Below are 16,543 nucleotides of genomic sequence, written 5' to 3'. Positions count from 1 at the left end.
TTTGATGACCTGATTTTAATGAGCATCACACCGAAATTTTTCGTAATTTTTCACAGGAGATTCAAATAAAAATTACGGCACGCTTCGAAAAAATTCCGAGACAGTTCCGTAAAATTGCCTACATCCACATTTCGCTCCGGAATTACGGAAAATATACGTAATTATACATATTCAATGAGTGCCACTTGCACAGTATTTAATCAGAGTTACTGAGATAAGTCTTTTTATTTCGCCTGAGTCGCACGAGTCTTATGGGAAATTCTGAGATAGTTTTCATTCCGTTTTGATCATCACCTCAATTAATTATCACTCCTGATGACCGCAGAATCAACATGGAATAACTCAACCCGAGCAATACCATAAATAATCCCAACAAATTGGATAATTCTCGACTAATTACGGGACTGATATTATCAGTCCCGAAATTTATTCGGCTTTCTAAATTGTCCTGCCCCTTAGTAGCTCTTGAGAGTGGCGCCTAGAAGCTTCCTCAGATAATTCAACATCAGATGCTCATCAGGCGCGGCACGTGACAGTTTTTCGTCGATAAAAACTGAGGTCGTCTGGTGTTAAACTCTCCATGGCTCTCGAGAGATTAAAAAAATAAGAAATACCACGCGCCTCTTTTGCAGCATAAAACGACTGCAGATGAATCCTCATTGACTCACCGCGGGTGTTCGCGTCAGTATCAAAATGTGATCCGGGCACATGGGGATATTGCCTGAAGTGGATTTTGAGAGGAGGCACTGATCTGGCTGCTCAGCGGGACAGCGTTCGAGGGCTCATTTCCGAATTCCCGGAATCACATCGGGTGGTGTGCGATGATGGCTCGATGACGATGAGTCAATGAGTTAAATAAACCGAGAGATTTTTTTTTCTCTCTTTTTTATCACTCGTGGTATAAATTTGGGGGCTTTATTAGTTGTCGAGTCATCGGTATTTTTTTCGGAATTCATTGCCGAGGGGGGAATATTCGAAAGTTATGGAGAGATGGTAACGGTTTGACAACAAATTGGTCTTCATTCGGGGCAAGAGCGGTTACTCTCTCCCACGCGATTTGATGGGAGGCATTTGACCCGTGGGTCAAATTCTGCGGGTTGGACATTCAGGAATTATTTATTTATTTATTTATTTATTTATTTATTCATCTATTTATTTATTTATTTATTTATGACACCCAAACAAATTTTTTCAGCAATCATTCAATCAATTCAGAACATTTTTTTAGTTATCGTGAGACGACCGATTTTCAAAAAAATTCACAAGTTGAAAAAACTAATGGATGAATTATATTTGAATTAATGACGATTGACAGAGCTCAACAATGTCTAAATTTAAAAAAGAAAAAGATTTAATTCCACCGGACGAGGTGGATGATCTTGGACTATTTTTTTTCATTATTTCAATTTTTCCAGATTCTGTGTCATCAACTGATTAATTCACATTTATAACACAAAATTATTATTCTGAAAAAATAATTTGTCAATTAATTTATCATCAATGTATGTTTATAAATTTAACAAAAAGTCAATAGATTTTGATATTTTTAATAATAATAGTCATAATAATAATAATAAGAATAATAATTCTCTTCAACGTTTTTCTAAAAAAATATTGAACCTAAATTTTCCAATTTTTTAGGTCTAAAAATTGCATTTTCGGACGTGTTAAATCATACTGGGTCCATGTAACCCAAAAAATCCAAAACTTAAATTTGAACGATTACAACGCTTCCATTCGGAATCAAAAGCCTTGAAAAGTCGATTTCACCTGTCGAAAGAGTTCACGGTGCCGCCATCTGCCTCGCACCCCCCGAAAGTCCATTCCAGTGCCCACGACCCGCTCGTCAAAACAGATTGCATGTCACCCAGTCGTTCCCCAGCTTCTGTTCTCTGTCACAAGTGTTTCATGCTCCTGGGGACGCCTCAGTGCTCAGTATGATATAAATCGTTGGTACACGCTGAAAGAAAAACTCACCCCAACACGATGTCAAGACGCAATCCCGGGGAGGACTATCGAAAAGGTTTTGTTACTTGCATATGAAAATACAATTACTCGAGACATTCGAATGATTTCAATTCCCTCGGCGAGGCGAACACTTTTTATATTCTCCGTAGACAGACATTTATGGTTTATATACGGTGCCCTACTTTGCTCCGGTTCGCGATATTTCCTCATTGCCGAGACTCCACCGCACAAATCGCGAATAAAAACGGTTAATAGAGACGGTGGTGGCCAGTAGATTGTAATGAACAAAATGCATGCATTTCGCACTCTCCACGGGGGTGGAATACGGTTTTCATTACATAATGTTCAACAAATACGTGTCATGATGAACCGTTAAGGTTCCACGTAATGTATTCGAGCGTTAGAACTCCCAAGCCATGAAAAAATCCGTTAAACATTGTGTTCGAAGCGGTAGTCCAATCACTTCGTATTTTATGGGTTTTAGTTTCTTGTTTTTATTCTTTTTACTGGGCACTTGGGGAGAGTAACAGGCACGAAAAAATTTTATAGAAAATCGTAGCGCTTTCTCCGAGAAATTCTAGTGGAGTTCTATTAAAAATCTATTTGTTTATGGAAAAGAGTTTAATTTACAGATGCTGATTTTTTTGTAATTCATTCTGTTAGTATTTTTGCTGCTGGAATTCTTGAATTTTTATAAGTTTTTTGTTGTGTTCACAAGAATTTCTATTGCAAAATCGAAAAATTTACTTTTTTCGATTAAATTAGTCGTAATAAAATTACAGGATAAGTTGCGTAATATTTAATAATGTTAATTGGCGCAAAGAATAAATAGAATATTCTAGTTGAATTCTCATGGATTTCGAATAGAAATTCAGTATAAAGGAATTCAATACCCCGCGTTTTTTAATTAATAATTGTTTATAAAAAATATATATAGATGGAAAAATATATAGATATCGATTTATCTATAGAATTCATCCTATTGGTATCTTTGCTGTATGAATTCTTGAATAATTCTTAAAGTTTTGTTTCTTGAATTCATGACGAGAATTTCTATAAAAAAATTGAATTCTATTTACTTTTTTTATACTAAATATCTTCTAATAGAAAAAAATTACGTAATATTCAATAGAATTGGCACAAAAAACTAGAATTCTAATTGAACTTCAGTAGAATTATCATAGACTTCCAAGAGAAATTCAATAGAATTTTCTATAAATTTTTTTTGTTTCTGTGGAATCAGAGATATTCTTCAATTAATTGTTTTTTATTTTATTAGTTTAAAGTACAGAGCCCCATCAATTACTCATCAGTTCACAATTTTATAAATTCATGTATAAAAAATATTAATAGAAAAGCCTAACACTTTTTCTAAAGAAATCTATTGAATTTCTATTGAAACTCTACAAAAACTACTTTAATTTTATTAGAATTCTATTTGTTTTTTGCGCCCATTCTACAAAAAATTATACGTCACCCGCATTTTTAAATAGATATTTATTCATTAAAAAATGTCGATAGATGTTGATTTTTCTAAATAACTTATTCTATTGCAATTTTTTCTATCAGAATTCTCGAGCATGATTCTTGTCAATTTTGTTCTTGAGTTTTATTATAAAGAACGAATAAAAATCCAGTGGAAACAAATTGACAAATTTATGCACAAGAACTTCTACAGAAAAACCGAAATCTATCCATTTTTTTTCGTCAAAAATCTCTTGACAAAATGACAGGGTAAAATTGCATATTCTTTAATAGAATCGACGCAAAAGTAAATAGAACTGTTTAAAGGAAGCACTAGATTTTTCTATCAAATTTTTTCACACGTAAATTGCTGGGAATAATCGACTCAATGGGAGACAAAACGGTCGAGACAATCATGTCGTGAAAAAAAATCCATGAGTTTGATGCAGGTTGGACAAATAGAACTGGGAAAAGCCAAGAACATGAATTATAGTGTCATTGACGAAAATATATGTAGCATGCTGCTTGAGATTTTCCGGTTACTAAAGTCAGCCTCGTTTAACTTGATCTGAACTTTGCCAGTGTTTGACGTTGTCAGGGTCAAGTACCTACAGAGCGGAGGATAGGAGGGATAAGGATGATGACAGGGACAGATCGCCCCTCAGGTCAGACGACAGGAGGGATTCACCAACTTATGGGCAGGGAGAATCTAGGAAACAGAAATTGACTTTTGGATTTGGAAAGAAAGCCTCCACGGCTGATCAGAAGAAGGGGATACAGATCAAATTGGGGGCAACATCTGTGAGTTTACACAAGATCATTGAATTTTAGTTGAGGAACTGTTATTTTTTTTTTTTTTGAATTGTCACTTATTTCAAGAGAATTTCACATAAAAATCAGGAAAAATTTGGATTTTCAGTCATTTTTACTCAACATTATTCCAATTTTACTTCGATTGAATTTCAATTTTAAATTGAATTTAAATTCAATTTAATTTGATTCAAAAATTAAAAACTTGAGAAAGCCTCCACGGCTGATCAGAAGAAGGGGATACAGATCAAATTGGGGGCAACATCTGTGAGTTTACACAAGATTATTGAATTTTAGTTGAGGAACTGTTATTTTTATTTCTTTTTTTTGAATTGTCACTTATTTCAAGAGAATTTCACATAAAAATCAGAAAAAAATTGGATTTTCAGTCATTTTTACTCAAAATTACTCCAATTTTACTTCGATTGAATTTCAATTTTAAATTGAATTTAAATTCAACTTAATTCGATTCAAAAATTGAAAACTTAAAATTGAAATTTCAATTGAAATTCAATTTTTTCATCTGACAAAAAAATAGAAAAATTTAAAAATTACAATTTTTGAAAATTACGAACATTTGATATAAAAAATTTATAAACTTTCAATTTTCCACCATAAAAATCAGTTGTTGGTAATCAACAAATTTATTCATATTCAGAATTTTACCAGAAATCGATCTCATGCCTTAAAAAATAATGTTTCCGAAATTGTAAACAATTTCAATTTTTATTTATTAACACCGAATGTTTAAAAATTCGGTGAAAAACATAATTTGCGTGACAGTGAGTACACTGAATATTAAAAATGAAATTAAAAATGAAATTAACTCAAATTTTTTATTTCAAGAGAAACTTAGTTTAGTAATTCTGAATTTTTGAGTTTCAATTTCTATTTTAAAAAATATACTCCTCAAAATTTTTCTGGATTTATAGACATTGATTAAAAAATCAAGAGACAAATAATCTGTTTGCTGCCAACATTCATTTCTAATTATTTTCTGGGGCTTTTTCATCGAAAATTAATCAATTTTCTTGCAGAAACCAGTGGCCAAACCTGTAGCAAAGCCGACAGTGGCCTCAGTATTCAACGCCGACGATGACGACGAACCCGAGGAGATGCCAGCAGAGGCTCGAATGAGAATGAGAAACATAGGGCGTGAAACTCCAACATCAGCTGGGCCCAATTCATTCGGAAAGACTAAACAAGGCTTCTGTGATTCTAAGAAAATATTCGAGAAGACCCTCAAAAAGGCGATGGAAGAGGCCAACAAATGATTCTATTATTAGTCTTTTTCCCTTGATTATTTTAAGAAAATTGTACATTCGTTTAACGTAAGTGGTATATCGGAGGTAGCAGTTGAATTTGGAAAGCTGGAGGTTTTTACCGTAGCCCGGATGTTTTTTCTTCAATTAGCCAAGTCGCTTTCAACTCAGATCATTTTCGGTACATCGACATGGTGCAGGGGAAATTTTTATCAACGACTCTTGTGTGATTATTGTGTAATTTAAGATGTTACAATCTTCCCTCGATGTCCCTCGGTCTTTCCTGATATTTCCATCAGTGATATTTCAATTGTAAACGTGACAGCTGTAGGGCTGTGAAGGACAGACTCAGTAATCAGGAAATTCACGTGAATAAATATTAATTTCTTTCAATACTAGCCTTTGATTATTTATTGGTTGGTGTTGGGGGAATTTTTTTTTACCTTTTTGGGATTCTTTTTTACTTTTTATTCTTCTCGTATTTTCAGGTCATAAAACCAAAGAATTCCTCATCAGATATTTATAACCCTTTCCTAATATTCGTCGTAAAAGAATAAGGAACTCCTCGTTCATAGAAAAATAGTGAAAATTGATCAAATTTCAAGGCAAATTTTCTTTAAATTCAATTTATTACATTTAACTCTGATGACATTCTGTAGATTTGGGTGCTATGCATGGAGTGCTAAATTGATTGTCTATAATTTATTTAATCTTCAAAAATTGTCAATTTCGAATTGTTTTTTGAATTTTCTCCCAAAAGTAGAATGTAATTTTTTCAGATTTTTTAAATGTTTCTCAACTGTTTATTATGGAAAATTAATTTTGGACCGTCAAAGTTTAAACAAAATATTTTATTAAAAGGGTCCTCAAAATATTCCTATTCATAAATAAATAATGGAAATGGTTCAAATTTAATCATTTTTTTAAACTGAATTTTTCCAATTTTCAATTTTCTGGAGTTCAAAATTCGTTATAAATTATTTATAAAGGTAATAATCTTAAAAATTTGTAATTCTTCAATTACATGGATTTTCCTAAAAAAAAAGTAGACTTTCAAGTTTTAAAATTTCAAAAATATCTCGCAACAGTCGAGAATAAAAAATCACTGGACCCTTAGAATAAAAAAAATAAAAATACTTGAACATTCCCTACCTTTTCCAGATATTTTTCAATCCCTCCTTTCACCTCTAAATTCCCCAAAACGAATCCTACATCAGGAAGGATAATAAATAATTCTCTCAAACACCCAAAGCATTTTTTAAAGTTTTTTATTTATTTTGTAATTAAAAATTACACATGAATTACTTCCTGTTCTGCTGGGGTCCCTGGCGCATGTCCTGAAAAGAGGACACGTGAAATGAGCACACCTACATCTCAATGATAACACGTATGAAAAAATTTCATAGAAAAACTTGGCGAATTCGATTTTTTTTACAACTTATTCTATTGAGATATTTTTCATAAAATTCCCTCGACTCAAATTAACAAGTTTTTTGTTTGATTTTCTTCACGAAAAAAACAGAAAAATAGAATGAAAAAAATTGGGAAATTTAAACCGAGTAAATTCTATAAAAAATATCTCAATAGAATAAGTTGTACAGAAAAATCAAATTCTATTGGCTTTTTACAGATTATTTTCTATTGAACAATTCAATATAATCGGCCAAAGATGATAGAAAATTCCATAGAAATGTCTAGCGAATTGGCTAGGTTTTCCTATTAAATTTTTTGTTCGTGAATGATAAACAATAATGAAATGGGAATAAATAGTCACCCTTGGGAAGTTGCGAAGAGGTGGTGTCCTGATGCGACGATCAGCCTTGGATCTGTTACGAACGACTTTGCTGTGAATTGCGCATGACACGCAGTAGTGCAATTTTGCGTATAGTTTAGGGAGCTGATAGGTATCGTAGACGCTGGCGTCGTTGATGTCCCTCACAGCAGCAGCCTCGACGATGTTACGGATAACAAACTTCTTGATTGCCTTGTCCTTCGGAACGCAGCGAGCACAGTTGGTGCAACGAACGGGGTTGACATGGCCTCGACCATGTTTGGCCCTTCCACCATTCCTTCGCTTTGTTGTCTGGAAAAGAAAATGAAAAACATTTTTATTCTGAATATTTCGTAATATCTTAATTTGAAATAGTATGAAAAATTAAATTCCACTGATTGTTTCTATAAAATATTATTTTCTATATTCTCTATGAAAAACGTGGATTGGAGCTGCGGAATTCTCTGATAGAGTGGGACAAAAACTTATTTTCAATAGAAGTTCAAGGAAAATTCGACAGAAATCAAATAGAATTCTCTGTATTTTTCGTTACATCTATTATCTTGGAAGAGATCAAGACTTCAATAGGGAAATGAATTAATTTTTTTCCCACTCGTAATTAACTAAGCGATATCTCCGAAACTACTGGATTTATTGGAAACTGTTGCGAGATTTTTTGTGGCAAATGTTATGGCCTTTAAAGAAGAAAATTAATTTCCATTGTTATTTTCTTCTCATAAAATGAAATCTTGAACTAGAAAGTTCGTTGAAAAACGGTGAAAAAGGTTTTTGATAATGTCCCCCATGAAAAATTCTTTCTCGACATCTTTGAGTGAATTAATGAAAAGAAAACGAAACAAAATTTTCCCCACACGCAATATTCATCGATTCAATTTTATATTCTCAATTTTTTCGTGAAGAATAATGCACTGGAGGGCATTGTTACTCGTTATTTTGAGGTTATGTTGACTTCACCCCCCTAAAATACAAGATTTCCACCAAAATTGGCGAATAACAACTAAACTAAATCCACGAAAATAGACAATTTCCCAGTATTCGATAGAAAAACTAATTATTAATCGCCAAAATTAATAAAAAAAACTCTGGCCACATGGCATCACCGAACGTCACTACTTCCTCCCGAAATATCTCATCATTAGCACGAAATTACCACTGTTTTTGCCCATCCACTAATTAGAAAACATTGTCAAGTGGTAAAAACCATCAAAAATACAATTAAACAATTCTAAATCGAAAGATATAAAAATAAAACTTGGAAGTCTTGGTTACCATTTTGCCTCGAGTGCCGTGGCGGCCAAGAAAAGAAAGCGGAAGCGCTAGGGCTTCAGGCAGCTTCAGGGGAAGAGACTCTCACTCCCAAGTCAAAACACCTGCTTCCAATAATGAACAAAAAAATCAATTTTGCGTTTAAATAATCGTCAACTTGCTCTTTATTTTCACTTTGTTTTTTTTTCGCTTGAAAATACATTTTATGTAATACTTTGTCAAATAAATATATAAGTCATCTTGAGCTATTATTGGCGGAATTTTTGAAATTTTCCAGTCCCCAAAATTCAATAAGAGTTTATTCTTAAATTTCTCACATGAAAAAAATTGATGGTAAAATCTAGCGCTTTCTTTAAGAAATTCTATTGAATTTCTGTTGGAACTCTATAAGAATTCTCTCAAAATTTTATCAGAATTCTATTAAAAAATATTTCTGTAAATTTTGAAACTTTACCGCGTCATTTTTTTAAGAGCTATTTGATAGAAAAAAGTAAATAGATCTGGATTTTTCTTTATAAATTCTTGGGTGTCAATTTTCTCTGCTGTGAATTTTTATTTATTTCTCACATTAAAATCCACGAAGAAATATTTAGAAAAATGATGCCCAAAATTCTTGCTGAAAATATTCCAATAAAATGACTTATTTAGCATATTAACTAGTTATTTTGTTTTTTTAGCGAAAAACCTGGGGAAATCATGTCCAAAACTTCTAATAGAAAAATCCCAACAGAATAAATTATATAGAAAAATGTCTATAGATGTTGATTTTTTCATAAACAAAATACCTATTTAAAAACGCAGGGGGTCGTTGCATAATTCTTAATAGAAATCACACAAGAAACAAATTTATCTTTCAATTCTAATGGAATTCCCATAGAATTCTTATAAAGTTTCAATAGAACTTCATGAGAATGCCTTAGAGAAAGCACTAGGTTTTTTTTCTATTAAATTTTTTCATGTGTTTTGCATTATGTTTTCCCTATGAGAGAATTTTTTTTGTCGACGAGATATGTAGAACATTTGCAAGACATATTTTATTATAATTTTTTTTACATAAGCACCATTTTTTATAACACATTGAATATTCATGAAATAATTTCATAGAAAAACCTAGCGAATTCGATAGAACATTCGATTGCATTTCTATTGGACTTCCAACCTTAAGTTTTTTTCTCAGGAATAAATAAAAAAATCAGTTTTCCGTATAAAAGACTCGCCAACTTGCTCTTTATTTCCACTTTGTTTTTTTTCCCTCGAAAAATACATTTTTTTTTCGTAATATCAGGCTTTGTAAAATAACTCCAGAACTCATCTTGTTTCATTTCTGGGGGCAACCATGAAGGTAATAATCGTAAAGGATTGTACACTGGTCCAAATTGTCAATAAAAGATCCTCAAAATTCACCCCTAAACTCTCAGATTTTCACTGAAAATCACCAACAAATAGATCAATCTGATCGATATTATATTTTCTGCATGCAATATTTTTTTCATCGAAGATATGTAAAACATGATATTTTATTGCAGTTTTTTATGCAGATTATTAATCCTATAACATTGAAAAGCAATGTGAAATTCACGCGCGATAAAAATTCATAGAAAAATCCTAACGAATTCTACAGGAAATTCCATTGGATTTCTATTGAGCATCTGTTCCCAACTTTTTTTCACAAATATTTAACGAAAAAAATTGTTCTCTGTATTCTGTTTTTTTTCATTACAAAATTGCCAAATACTTATCTTGCCGAAAAAATTATCCGGATATAATTATTATTAATCATATCCTCCTCAATAGAAATGAAAAAAAAACAATGGAATTTCCAATAGAATTCCTATAAAATCATTATTCTTGGCCTAGATCGAACGAATTTCACTGCAGCATTATAAAATTGAGCCTGAATTCGTGGACGTTTTGAATCTCGAGTAGCTTCTATTAGAAATTTTAATGTCAAATTTTTTACAGTGCATAAACCGAAGTAAAAGGTAAGTCGAACAATTGAGTTCCTCTCAACAGTTCAAGAACACAAAAACTTTCTCCCCACCGACCAAACGTTCATTTCAACTCTCTTTCTTATAATTCGGAATATTTACATGTCGCAGAGTTCGGTGTGCCATCAAACTCTTATGGGACACAAAAGTCAGGGGACACACGTCGCACGTGAATTTTCGCTCGTGAGTGTGACCAGACGCCTGATGTCTCAGCAAGTCGCCACGAACTGGAAATGTTGCTCCACACAAATCACAGTGATGCTCCCATCTCTCCGGGGGCGTGTGTTGGACTGCTATGTGATATTTCAATCTAATGCTAGATCTGAGGACAAAAAATTGATTATTCACAGAATTTTATATTTAAGAAATAAAAAGTTTTACGTATGAGAAAATTTATTTAAAAAATCTAGCAAATTTGCTGAAAATTCAGCTGCATTTCAATTGAACTTTCTAATCATTTTTGGCTGATTCTATTGGAAAACTCCACAGCTCACACAAGCAGATGTTGATTTTTCAACATAACTCATTTTGTTGAATTGTTTTCTATAAAAAAATCTTTGAGATGAATCTTTCAAGTCTTTTTTTTTATTTAAAAACACTCAAAAACTTTAATTTTTTTAAATCTTGTAATGAGACACTAAAAAAATTAAAAAGTTGGAAATTTTATGTTTAATATTTTTTTATAAAAACTTTGAAGAGAACTATTATTATTATTATTATTATTATTATTATTATTATTATTATTATTACAATTAATACAAATATAAAAATCGATTGACTTTTTTAAAAACTTATAAACATATATTAATTATCAATTAATTCATGACACAAAATCCGGAAAAACTAAAATAATGAGTAAAAAAAATTGTCCAGTATGGAAATGGGAATATTTATCAATTACACAGTTACTCACACACAGGTTTTGCCGCAGAAGAGGCAGGGATGGCGCAGGGGTACCTGTTTCTCCTTCGGTGATTTTTTTTCGTTGGAGGGTGATGTAACTCTAGCCAATTGTTGTTTCCATATGGTTCTAAACAGATAGAACAAATAATTAATTCCCTTTATAACGCTAAAATGAAAAAAAATATGTACGAGAAAAATTCATATGAAAACCTAGTGAATTTAATAGAATTCTTATTAAAAGATGACATTTTTTGCTCATTTCACCAACTTCTCTTGAAATAAAAAATGACCCATTCGATTATGTGATCTCAATAGAACTCTTAAGTCGTGACACGTATTTTTTAATATGTAAAATGAATAATACATTACTTGAGAGCACAGGAACGAGCGAAGCGAGCGTACGAATGTTCATTAGACACATGAAAATTCTTAAAATCGTCGAAATCCTGGATAACGTTGGGCTCGTAGCTCTCAGGCTCCTGGCTGTTCTCAATACTCCAGCATGGCTGATCTATAGTCCGAAGTTTACGATTGTAAATTCTAGGCTTCCTGTTATCACACATATTACATCGATCTGCGCGCACTCGGATGCGATTGTTCTGTATGGAAACATCAATTATAATTACTGAACATTACCTTGAGCTCATGACTAAATTTATAAGACAAGATTAATATACGAATTTTTTATGGAATACATCCAGAGAAATTACGCATTTGAATAAAAAAATAGATTTTTCAATTATAATTATAATAAAACTTCAAGAGAATTCTTATGGAGTTTAAACAGAAATTTAAAAACTTTTTTTGAGAAAAAACGCTAGTTTTCCATTAAATTTTTTCGTGCGTGATTTTTCTCCTCAAACAAGACAATTTAATTTATTTAAATTTAAGAATTAAAAAAAAATTGTTTTTTTTTTATTTAAATTTTGTTCAAGAATGTTTATAGAAAGCATCTCCATAGAAAAGTCCAATTCTATTGATTATATTATTAATTAATTATACTATATATTAATCATGATTAATTAATTAGATTATATTAATCAATTCTCTTGATTTATTCTGCAGAATATTTTCCATGGACCATTTTTCAATGAAATCAAATCCAGCGAATTCACTACTTAAAAAAAGATTATTTTTTCTACATGTCCAACTTCAATTCCTAATTAATAATTTGTTAAATAACATTGCACATACCTTACGTTTGATAAGACGAAACTCCTTCGCTGAAGCTGTCCTGCCACAGTTTTTACAGGTACGTTGTGGATCTCTGAAGGTGATGACTTTCGAATTTCCGAAAATCGAAGAGTCACTCTCTTCCTTCATCTCAACGGTCTGCTCCTGGTGTCCAGAGGGGCCAGGCTCATCGATGTCGAGGGGCTCCTGTTTGCACCGAGTATCGACGAAAGCGATTGACAGATCGTTGTGATTGACGTCTTGGCCACTGCTCCAACTGAGATTGTCGTCCAGCCTCTCGAGCTTGACTTCCGGCACCCTCTGGAAGATCTCGGAGAAATCCTTGTGATTCGAGAGGTCGTTGTACACTGCCTCGGGGAAGTGATAGGTCTCGATGATGATGGGGTCCTTGCCAGAGTCGGAGTCATCTTCACTCGATTTTTTCTCCCTCGTTTTAACTTCCAGGCGGGAGCGCTCTCTATGCAACAATTTTTTTCTTCTCTGGATTGAGGATCTCTCGAGGAGCTCGAGGTTCGCTTTGAGACACAGGATGTGGAGGTTGTAGCTCACCTCCAGGGCGTCGAGACAACCGGGGCATATGTGATTGGGTAGTCCGTCACCCGATCGAATCTGAAGAACATTAGAGGAATTGAAGGGAATTTAAATGGCAAGTGTGGGGGACATTTAGTTCGTTTTTTCCTGGAGGTGACAACCAAACTACAACCAAATTGTCTATGAATTTTCAATTCTTATCCTAACAGTGAAAATCATTTTTTAAAAACCATTAAACCATTAAAAAAAACATCTATAAACCTTTTCATTCAGTAAACCTGAGAAAAATATTTATTTCGTCCAACAAGCTACGAAATTCTCAACAGAATACCAAAAAGTTCTGAAAAATATTGACATTTAAGACATCCTTCATTTGAGCCCTCAAAAACGATGATTTCACGGACGAAAAAATTTAGTAGAAAAACCTATCGAATTCGTCAGAAAATTCTATTGAATTTCAATTGAACTGTTCTATTAGTTTTTGGCCGATTCTATTAAAATATTCAGTAGAAAAAGTCAGTAGAATTCAATTTTTCTGAATAACTTATTCTATTGAGATATTTTCTGTAGAATTTCCTCGACTCAAATTCTACGTTTTTTCGTTCGATTTTCTTGACGAGAAGAAAAGAAAAATAGAATAAAAAAAAATTGGAAAATTTGAGTCGAGCAATTCTATAGAAAATATATGAAAAGAATAAGTTATATAGAAAAATCGAATTCTGTTGACTTTTTCTATTGAACATGTCAATAGAATTTTCTAACGAATTCGATAGGTTTTTCAATTAAATTTTTTCGCGCGTGTTGTACGTAAATTCGGTGAAATCTAGTGACTCAGGATGGAAAAGGTCTACTGAATAGTCTAGACCCCAACAGAGCCCTGAACAAAAATAAGCAACTCAACCGGTATGAAGTGCCACTTATAGGTTAATCCCAAGTAAACATTCACTAATTCTCAAAGTCAGAATAAAAATCACTCCCAATTACCTGAACGGGCAAACACCTGATCATCCTCCCCACATTCCCCTCGCTTTTCCGAAAGATCGGTGTGTAGTTAGTCCCCTGAATCGTGCACAATCTGCACGTCTGCTCCTCAGTTGAATCCATTGTTGGTGCCTCTGATCCCTCAATTCATGTCACTCAACCAGTGAATTTTCACATAAAAATCCCGCCGTTCTCTCCGAAATAAATCCAGATGCAACAATGGATGGAACAACCTTGGACTGTCTTTTGGAATCGAAAATCAGCTGATCGATTATCGTGTTGATCAGTGCGATCCCTGAAATGTGGACTAGATCCCTAGTTTAGACTAGATCGACGCAGTGCAACGACAATAGAACTCCTAGGTATTGTTTACAACGAATCACTCGCACGTGTGTGAGGGTGGGTGACGAGTTCCTAGTTTGTTGCCGTGTGAAGTGACTTTTCCGATACGAGTGGTGATGTGAAGCGGGAAGAAAAGGAGAAAGAGGGAGAATTAGCGTCGAGAGTGGGGGCGTCAATGTTACATGTGTGAGGGAATTCCTGTGATGAATTGACATTCGAATTTTTCCAATTTTTTAAATTGGTTTTTAAAAAAGAAAGATCAGTAAGAAATAGTTTTCAGGGAGAGAGAATTGATTTTTATTTTTTCATATAGTTTATTGGGTTAAAATTGTTTTCAGAGATTCTTCTGATCAAATTATCCAATTGTTTTTGCTTGATTTTTTTAATATGAAGAAAAAATGATATTTTTTGGAGAAAAACTGGAATCTATTTTTTTTTTATAAAAAAAAATTCTATTGAACATTTCCGATAGAAGAGCGATGAAAACTTTATGTTTAACAGAAAATATTCTATAGAACAACCGAATAGAATTCGATTTTTTATATAATTGATTCTATTGAAATATTTTTTACAGAAGTTCCTCGGCTCAATTTTTTCAATTTGCTACATTCTATTTTTTTTTTTCATCAAAAAAATTAAACAAAAAACTTGGAAAATTTTATTCTCACTTCAATTCAGAACATTAATTCACAGTAAACAATGTAAAAGTGACTGTAGTGTTGTTCAGTGTCAGTGTTAATCAGCGTGGAAGTGTCAGTGTTAATCAGTTTCGATGTTAATCGACGAGGCATCGACCAGACGACAAGGGTAAGAATTTCCACCAGAAATTTATGCACGTTTCCATGTTTTATTTCCTTATTCACACATTCTCAGCATTGGAATTATTAACAATACAACAGAGGCATCAATGCTAAAAATTAATTACCTCATAATTTATGAATTCGCGTCATAATTTCCGTCAACTCCCAACGATAAAAAACTGTCTTCAATTTTTTGCAGACACAGAATACAATTAAATTCAATTGATTCATTAAAAGCAAATTGTTTTGTAACATTGATTTGAGTGAAAAATTAATTTCTATTAATGAATGGGTAGAACAAAGGAAAATCGACTTAGGTCCAGAGCCATTTCACGTCGTCATGAAAAATTATACAATTATTAACGCCCACTCATGGCTGAGGTTCCTGGGTAATATGCATATTCCTAATGTGCTTATCGAGGTGGGACTTCTGCACGAATTTCGAGCCACAAACGTCGCACAAGTATTTCTTCTCTCCAGTGTGTTTTCTCTTGTGGTTTGTGAGTCGAAATATCTGGGGAAAACGAGCTCCACACACTTCGCAAATGTACTTCCACTCCTCAGGGGGGCGGTGGCCCATTATGTGCGTCTTCAAATGTCTCTTGTTGCTGAGGAAAAGTCCGGTTGAAAGTCCAGTTGAAATTTATGGGCATTTGGGAGAATAGTTATTCAAGGGATAATTCAGTTGGTGACACTTACATGAACTTCTTTTGGCAGTAATCACAGAAAAATCCGTCTGATCCATGTCTCTGAAAATGCGCCCAACGTGCTGCATACGTCCTGAACATGAAGTAGATGAATTAACTTTTTGTCAAGATGATCAACTTTTTGCTTCTATTCATCATCTCTTCGTTTTTATGCATGTAAAAAGGAGAATGAAGCGCGAAAAAATCTGCTACAAAGAAATATTAGACATTGAGACTTTTCCTATTTGTTCTAGGAATTCCTCGACATGAATTCTCAATTCCAAAAGTTTTTTCGCTCCATTTTTCTCTCCTTTTCATGAAAAAAAAAAAATTATACAAAAAAATTTGGAAAATTTGAGCCCAGGAATGTCTATAGTCAATTGAAAGCCGAGTTTAATTGACTGTGTGAAACACACAGTAGTATGAAACTTCAACTGCGTGAAATACACAGCAGTATGAAAATTCGGCTGCGTGAAACACACAAACTTCACGCATGCGTGGAGTGTATGGAGTGTACGGGAGTGATTCACGCAATGGTGCGAATAGTCACGGCCTT

The 16,543-nt window shown here is 33.1% G+C and overlaps 4 protein-coding genes across 5 annotated transcripts in view; 1 reads left to right on the top strand and 3 right to left on the bottom strand.

Annotated features, from left to right (window-relative positions):
• Positions 1 to 1,891: 1,891 nt before the first annotated feature.
• On the top strand, positions 1,892 to 5,899 carry LOC107035597 (PEST proteolytic signal-containing nuclear protein). Its single transcript, XM_015253083.1, has 3 exons — positions 1,892 to 2,023; positions 4,031 to 4,233; positions 5,280 to 5,899. The coding sequence occupies exons 1-3, from the start codon at positions 1,987 to 1,989 to the stop codon at positions 5,514 to 5,516; spliced, it is 477 nt and encodes a 158-aa protein (XP_015108569.1). The 5' UTR covers positions 1,892 to 1,986; the 3' UTR covers positions 5,517 to 5,899.
• An 857-nt stretch (positions 5,900 to 6,756) lies between these two features.
• Positions 6,757 to 8,673, bottom strand: LOC107035595 (40S ribosomal protein S26). Of its 2 annotated transcripts, none has more exons than XM_015253078.1 (3): positions 8,566 to 8,673; positions 7,279 to 7,587; positions 6,757 to 6,841 (listed from the first exon to the last, which is right to left on the bottom strand). In XM_015253078.1, exons 1-3 carry the CDS (start codon positions 8,566 to 8,568, stop codon positions 6,806 to 6,808), a joined length of 348 nt encoding a protein of 115 aa, XP_015108564.1. In that variant the 5' UTR covers positions 8,569 to 8,673; the 3' UTR covers positions 6,757 to 6,805. The 2 variants fall into 2 exon arrangements, with proteins under 2 accessions (XP_015108564.1, XP_015108565.1); XM_015253079.1 differs by having other exon boundaries at positions 6,757 to 6,829.
• Positions 8,674 to 10,216: 1,543 nt separating this feature from the next.
• Positions 10,217 to 14,631, bottom strand: LOC107035642 (zinc finger protein 549). The gene is made up of 5 exons (XM_015253159.2): positions 14,163 to 14,631; positions 12,648 to 13,256; positions 11,823 to 12,052; positions 11,464 to 11,580; positions 10,217 to 10,872 (listed from the first exon to the last, which is right to left on the bottom strand). Exons 1-5 carry the CDS (start codon positions 14,280 to 14,282, stop codon positions 10,620 to 10,622), a joined length of 1,329 nt encoding a protein of 442 aa, XP_015108645.1. The 5' UTR covers positions 14,283 to 14,631; the 3' UTR covers positions 10,217 to 10,619.
• Positions 14,632 to 15,340: 709 nt separating this feature from the next.
• Positions 15,341 to 16,543, bottom strand: part of LOC107035639 (zinc finger protein 658B) — a 5,438-nt gene continuing 4,235 nt past the window's right edge. The window contains exons 6-7 of the mRNA XM_015253156.1: positions 16,001 to 16,081; positions 15,341 to 15,909 (exon numbers count right to left, since the gene is read on the bottom strand). Coding sequence (XP_015108642.1) covers positions 15,672 to 15,909; positions 16,001 to 16,081 — 319 coding nt within the window. The 3' untranslated portion in view covers positions 15,341 to 15,671. The remainder of the gene's footprint in view (positions 15,910 to 16,000; positions 16,082 to 16,543) is intronic.

This window comes from Diachasma alloeum, unplaced genomic scaffold (genome assembly GCF_001412515.2).
Source record: "Diachasma alloeum isolate Michigan unplaced genomic scaffold, Dall2.0 Dall_scaffold_00199, whole genome shotgun sequence".
Taxonomy (NCBI): domain Eukaryota; kingdom Metazoa; phylum Arthropoda; class Insecta; order Hymenoptera; family Braconidae; genus Diachasma; species Diachasma alloeum.
Note: the sequence above shows the minus strand (reverse complement) of the source record. Positions and strands in the feature narration are given on the sequence as shown.

Excerpts from the sequence above, each read along its gene's own strand:
- LOC107035597 (XM_015253083.1), top strand. The coding sequence starts at position 1,987 with ATGTCAAGACGCAATCCCGGGGAGGACTATCGAAAAG. Across the intron at positions 2,024-4,030 it reads CGGGGAGGACTATCGAAAAG|GGTCAAGTACCTACAGAGCG; the intron begins GTTTTGTTACTT and ends TGACGTTGTCAG. Across the intron at positions 4,234-5,279 it reads TCAAATTGGGGGCAACATCT|AAACCAGTGGCCAAACCTGT; the intron begins GTGAGTTTACAC and ends ATTTTCTTGCAG.
- LOC107035595 (XM_015253078.1), bottom strand. Across the intron at positions 6,842-7,278 it reads CTCTTCGCAACTTCCCAAGG|GACATGCGCCAGGGACCCCA; the intron begins GTGACTATTTAT and ends TCCTCTTTTCAG.
- LOC107035642 (XM_015253159.2), bottom strand. The coding sequence starts at position 14,282 with ATGGATTCAACTGAGGAGCAGACGTGCAGATTGTGCACGATTCAGGGG. Across the intron at positions 13,257-14,162 it reads TCAGGTGTTTGCCCGTTCAG|ATTCGATCGGGTGACGGACT; the intron begins GTAATTGGGAGT and ends AATGTTCTTCAG. Across the intron at positions 10,873-11,463 it reads TTCTGCGGCAAAACCTGTGT|ATCTAGCATTAGATTGAAAT; the intron begins GTGAGTAACTGT and ends TTTTGTCCTCAG.